Genomic DNA, 5,584 nt, shown 5'->3' on the forward strand with positions numbered 1-5,584 from the left:
TTTAATCATATTGCTTGAGTTTACTTTGTCTACAACTCTACATCATGTCATCTTGCTTAAAACGTTACTCTGTTTATCATGAACTTAGTATCATAGATGCATGTTGGATAGCGGTAGATTGGTCGAGTAATAGTGGTAGATGCAGACAGGAGTCGGTCTACTTGTCACGGACGTGATGCCTATATATGTGATCATTGTCACGGACACGAAGGGTGCAGATGAAAGCAAAGGGGGAGCATGGGTGGAGTGGAAGAAAAGTGGAGGGGGGGGGGGGGGGGGGGTTAAGTAGGCCGGGGTGTCGGAATCCTACATGTCGACTATCCGGACTGCCGCATACCCCCCCCCCCCCCCCCCCCCCCGCATGCGAATTTCCTTCCAGTTTGCGAGTAAACAGACTAGCTGACACATCGACAGACCGATGTGGGACTGCGTTGGATGGCAAACTGCATGCGGACAACTCAGTCCGGACGGTTTGAGGTCAGCGTTGGAGTTTTTTTTTTTTTTTTTGAGGTGAAGTATGCGTTGGAGATGCTGCCCTTAGGCTGCAAATTAAGGAGAACTAATAGGCCAACCCTATTGGGCCTTTCCAATGGTCCCTCCTTTCCTATTTCACCGAGAATATTTTGAATTTTAGCTAGGCGAAGGTATGTCAAGTCAAGTGACCAAAATAGACATAATATATGCAGAAAAAAAATCAAACAATAATAATTGACTCCCAGTACCATAGATTCAGAGTACATCGTCGTACACATGCAGCAGGCGTGCATGATTTGTCAAATTTTCTGTTCCTTTTGTGCAAGAATGTTGCTGTTACCGCCAAAATCCCTCGAGTGTGGTGCTATCGGGCTGTTATTCATCATCTCAAGAACCAAAGTGCAGTGTGGGATTACTACCGAAGAACGCTGTTTGAACTGAGAGAAAAGTTCTCTTCCCCGGCTATCGTCGAAGTGAGCCTTCCTGCTGCCCACCCGTTGTTCACTACTCTGCTCCCCTCAATGACCTTGTCGAATGCCGGGAGGCCTTTCTCCTTCCGTTCCTTTCTCTTCCTCCTGTCTTCGTCCCTCTCTTTCCTCAGCCAGCGCTCTACTGTTCTCTGAAATGCAAATGGACCAAAATCTGATGAACATTCTTGATGTGCTTATTAAAGCATATTTTTGTTCACATTGATGCCACTTACCATGAGCGATAACTGGCTCATTTCTTTCACCTTTTCTAATGGCAGCGCTAGTTGCAACTTCCCATGAGCAACATAGACCTGAAATCGAATGGCGCCAATAAGTGTTAATAGTTTGCATGAATTCCATGATCTTGTAAAGTATGAGTGAGGGAACCCACAATGTGAGTTGGCCAGTCATCCAGGCCATCGAAGATATGTGTGGCATAGATAATTGTTGCACCTTGTTCCGCACATTCCTTCTTTAGATATGTCAACAGATTTGCTCTTGCCAACACATCAAGATCAACTGTTATCTCATCAAGAAGAAGAACCTGCATTGCATTTTTACTTTCTTATGAAAATCTTGTTGTGTGCACACAAAGTTGAGAACTTGATTGATCCTTTTGGCGACAAAGCAAGGCAAAACAAACCTTGAATGGCTTGAGAAGTCCCATGCAAATCTGGACTCTTCTCCTCTGACCATCTGATGCCTTGTGCATCCGCCAGGTAAGGTCAACATCCAAAATCTGCAACATGAAAAGTTTAATAATGTAGGACATGAGAGTAAGTGTAATGGTTTATGATTAGGACAAACAAACGAAATGTTATGCCCTAGTTGCTTACATAATTTAAGTGTAAGAGCATCTCCAAGGGCAAACCTAAAATTTGGCACCCCATTTGTCCGCAGAAACGTCCGGACTTTGTCTTCCCCTCCAGCGGTGTTCCCCAACCCCAATTTATCCCCAAGTTGTTTGGACATATGCGTCTGGGGTAGGCCGGGCATGGCGGACATGTCCGGACAGCCCCATTTCCTCCACATATATGGGCTTGGTCTGGCGAGGTCCGGGCAGTCCGTACATACGGGGCAGGTTCGGGGAGGCCCTTTGGGAGGGTGCTTCTGTGTCCGGACTGTTCGCCTGGACATATGGGGGAGGTTTGAGGAGTGCCCTTGGTGTTGCTCTAAGAATATTATGTCCTAGCTCCTAATTTATAGATCATACGACCAGCATTCAAAATGCTATGTCCTAGTTCCTAATTTATAGATCAATGATTTACATGGGTAGAGTAACACAAGTACTTTCCCCGAGAAACATAACACGCATACTTGATTTTTTTAATCTCTTCTTGTTGTTCTATCTGCAAATTCGAAGTTGCAGACCTGTTCTTTTACATCTCGAAAGGCTCTTCCAAACAATTGGTGTTCCTCCTCAAAGGTATTCTTATACCAGCATACCATTACACAAGGTTCAGGGGCGCCACATAGTCCCAACCGGGTGGATTGGATTTATTTTTTGAGTGGAAGTCCTGGTTATCTTATTATTTTTACAGGCATGGTGTATGGATATGTACGACACCGGCGAGCCATTCGCTAGAAGCTAGTACACCTACAGGTTTCACATCTTGAATTTTAATCTTTTCTGAACACCCTTTCAATCACAGAGACAGAGTCTAGCTTACTGAGCCTGGTGAACTGGTGATGATTAGCTCTATTGCACACTACAATCTTTGTAGGATAACAGTCATATAGTACCTCAAGGCACATGCTTTAACTGAATTGTCAGGCACTTGGAATGTTCTTTAATATACAGCTAGCTAAATACTCCATATGCCATTGCCTGTAAGTGGCTAGAGTATTGTTGCGGAAGCACTAGTTCAGGCAACAGATAATTCAAGTCCTCATGTATGGAACATACCCATTTCCACATAATCCACAAATAAGTAACCAGTATAGAATATTGATGCATGAAAGCAAACAAGCTCAAATAGCAAACTTCAGTTCTGTGGACATGGTGTCATTAAATTTGACAAGTTCCCCAGGGAAAATGTGATTTGCAGATAAATTTGTATTGGTAATTTTGGGGTGAACTTGCCTTGATAAGCTCATCTCTTCTCTGAGGATCAACGCCAGTGACACCAAATAGCATCTTCTCTGCCGAAATGTCCATCTGTATATTCACCTGGTAGCCCGCAAAGGCAACATCGCGCCTCCACTGCGTCAATTCGAGGAAATTTACAAAATTAAATTCATCGGAAGAAGGGTTATTGGCAAAGTTCGCGCACGCCTTGGCCAATGTCTAGCCTCACAATTGCACAACACAGTCTCGAAAAAGCAAAACAATTGCACAACGGACGAGGAATGAAATTCTTAAATTGTATGCTCACCTCGCCGCCAAGGTAGCAGAGGTCTCCGGAGGAGGTAAGCGCCGTGTCGTGGAAGGCCGACCTCCCCAGGACCCGAACCATGCTCGGATCCACCATGTGCTTCCCGCCTAGTATCTTCAGTATCGTTGTCTTACCTGCCCCCCACACCCACCCAAATCAAAGCCCGCAAACAGGACGGCAGAAACGAGACGAACCGACGCGGGAGAGAGGGGCGGTTTCAGAGGGACCAAGAGCTACCTGCGCCGTTGGAGCCGACGAGAAGGCAGCGCTGACCGGCTTCGAGGGAGAAGCAGACGTCCTCGATGAGGGGCGGTGCTCCGGGCGGCGGCTTGCCGTCGATTCCCGGGTAGGTGAAGGTGAGATTCCTGATCTCCACCGTTGGCGCCATGGTGCGTGGCTGCCCGCCGTGGCCGGAGGTGGAGTCAGGCGGAGCTCGGAGCTCTGAGTTTCGGCTGGTGGACAGGACAGGAGAAGCGTAGCGGGCCAACGTGTTGAAAGTTTGCTAGGCTCCGGTTGGTGAGATTGTTGGGCCGCGGTAGGTGGCTGGCCCGGTAGAGACAGCTTTTAATTCGGGAACCCAAGGACAGCACAGGGCCACGTCTCTGTTTTAGAGCCCCAGAACTGGCCACCGACGGACAGCAAATCTGTTTTCATGTCTCAAAACAAACGCAAACCTGTTTTCAGAACGAAACGGTGTAGCTATCTGGCGAACGTTCGCTGGGGGATGAGATTCCAGCGAACGGCCCAAAGCTATCCGATCTGGATCACAATTTTCGAAAAAAAACGTAAATTAAATAAGTTATCATGGCAGTTTTGTAAAATGCCACTACAAGCGTCCTGTTAGCCATCGTTCGCCAGGTATTTGCGTCCTTTCAAAAAGGGTACCCTCTCCTCAAAAATCAATAATAAAAAAGGATACCCCTGGCAAAAGGTTATCCTAAACTAGCTGGAGATAGGCGCGGCTTGTAAATGCCTGTGTGAGCATGCGTCATTGGCTTGGTTTATGATATAAATCAAAAAATAAAATGTTGGAACGCTTCTATGTTTCGTTTTCTCATTAGCAGAATCAACAATATAACAAAGCAAACCTCAGAAGTTGATCATCTAGTGGCATGAGAGAAATAATATGATGCTAAATAGAATTGCATGTCTTGTCCATATTGGAATTCCTGTCAATGTCAACACCCATGAAAGTAGAACAAAACATAAAACTATAATGTCTAATTAACCATAGGTTTGCCTTGTATTGGTGGATCTTTTACTTGTGCTTCCAAAGGCATAAAACCATTATACATGACTGCTTTAGTAACAAAATTTACATTGTGCCTAAGAAATGGTGGTGAAATTTTACGTCAATCCCCTATGTCATCAACATATAGTATAAGAAATGCAGTCGCGCTTGAGGGGTCAAGAATATAGATCTAGAGGAAAGTGAATAGACACTAACGACGTAAAAGGTGCATTTTTTAATTTTCTTGAATCTTAGGCAAATTTTAGCAAAGTTAAGTGGCAACCAATACAATCTACGGATGCATATCTAGAGTGTGGGCAACAGGTAGTAAACAACATGCAAGTGCAAGAAAGTAAAGGGATAGAGTTCTGAAAATCAAACACAATGAAAACACGGTGATTTTTGGCGTGGTTTCGGTACGTGGTGCTATCGTACGTCCACATTGATGGAGACTTCAATCCATGGAGGATAAAGACTGCGCGAATCCACAAAGGGCTCCACCTACGAAGGGTCCACGAAGAGTAACCTTGTATATGTCATCATGGCTTCCGCCACGAAGGACTAGCCTCACTCGAGGTAGATCTTCACGAAGTAGGTGATCTTCTTGCCCGTACAAACTCCTTGACTCAAATCCACAAGATTTGAAGACTCTCAAATGACACCTAACCAACCTAGGAGACATCACTCTCCAAAAGGTAATAAATGTTGTTGTTGATGAGGAACTCCTTGCGCTTGTGCTTCAAAAGATAGTCTCCTCAATACTGAATCACTCTCTCACAGTTTTTTCATGGTAGTAGGAGAAGGATTGGAGTGGAAAGCAACTTGAGGGGGCTAGAAATCAAGATCAAAGGTTGGAGTGGAATCCCCTTGATTTCAACACAAGTGTAGGTGGTTCTCTCTTAGAAAATGGATATGGGAAGTGGTAGTTTCATCCTGGTTGCTCTCTCTAAGAGTTGATGGAATGGGTGGGGTATATATAGACAGCATAAAAAATCTAACCATTACACACCTTTTATGCACAACTCGGTGGGACC

General features: G+C 45.1%; 1 protein-coding gene across 1 annotated transcript; it reads right to left on the reverse strand.

The window, feature by feature from the left end:
• Positions 1-681: 681 nt before the first annotated feature.
• On the reverse strand, positions 682-3,861 carry ABCI20 (non-intrinsic ABC protein 9). Its single transcript, XM_087518505.1, has 7 exons — positions 3,557-3,861; positions 3,320-3,453; positions 3,028-3,147; positions 1,588-1,683; positions 1,336-1,488; positions 1,178-1,255; positions 682-1,093 (listed from the first exon to the last, which is right to left on the reverse strand). The coding sequence occupies exons 1-7, from the start codon at positions 3,705-3,707 to the stop codon at positions 890-892; spliced, it is 936 nt and encodes a 311-aa protein (XP_087374631.1). The 5' UTR covers positions 3,708-3,861; the 3' UTR covers positions 682-889.
• Between the last annotated feature and the right edge of the window lie 1,723 nt (positions 3,862-5,584).

The sequence above is a fragment of the Triticum urartu genome, chromosome 4A (genome assembly GCF_056163025.1).
Source record: "Triticum urartu cultivar PI428250 chromosome 4A, HENAU_Tu73, whole genome shotgun sequence".
Lineage (NCBI taxonomy): Eukaryota > Viridiplantae > Streptophyta > Magnoliopsida > Poales > Poaceae > Triticum > Triticum urartu.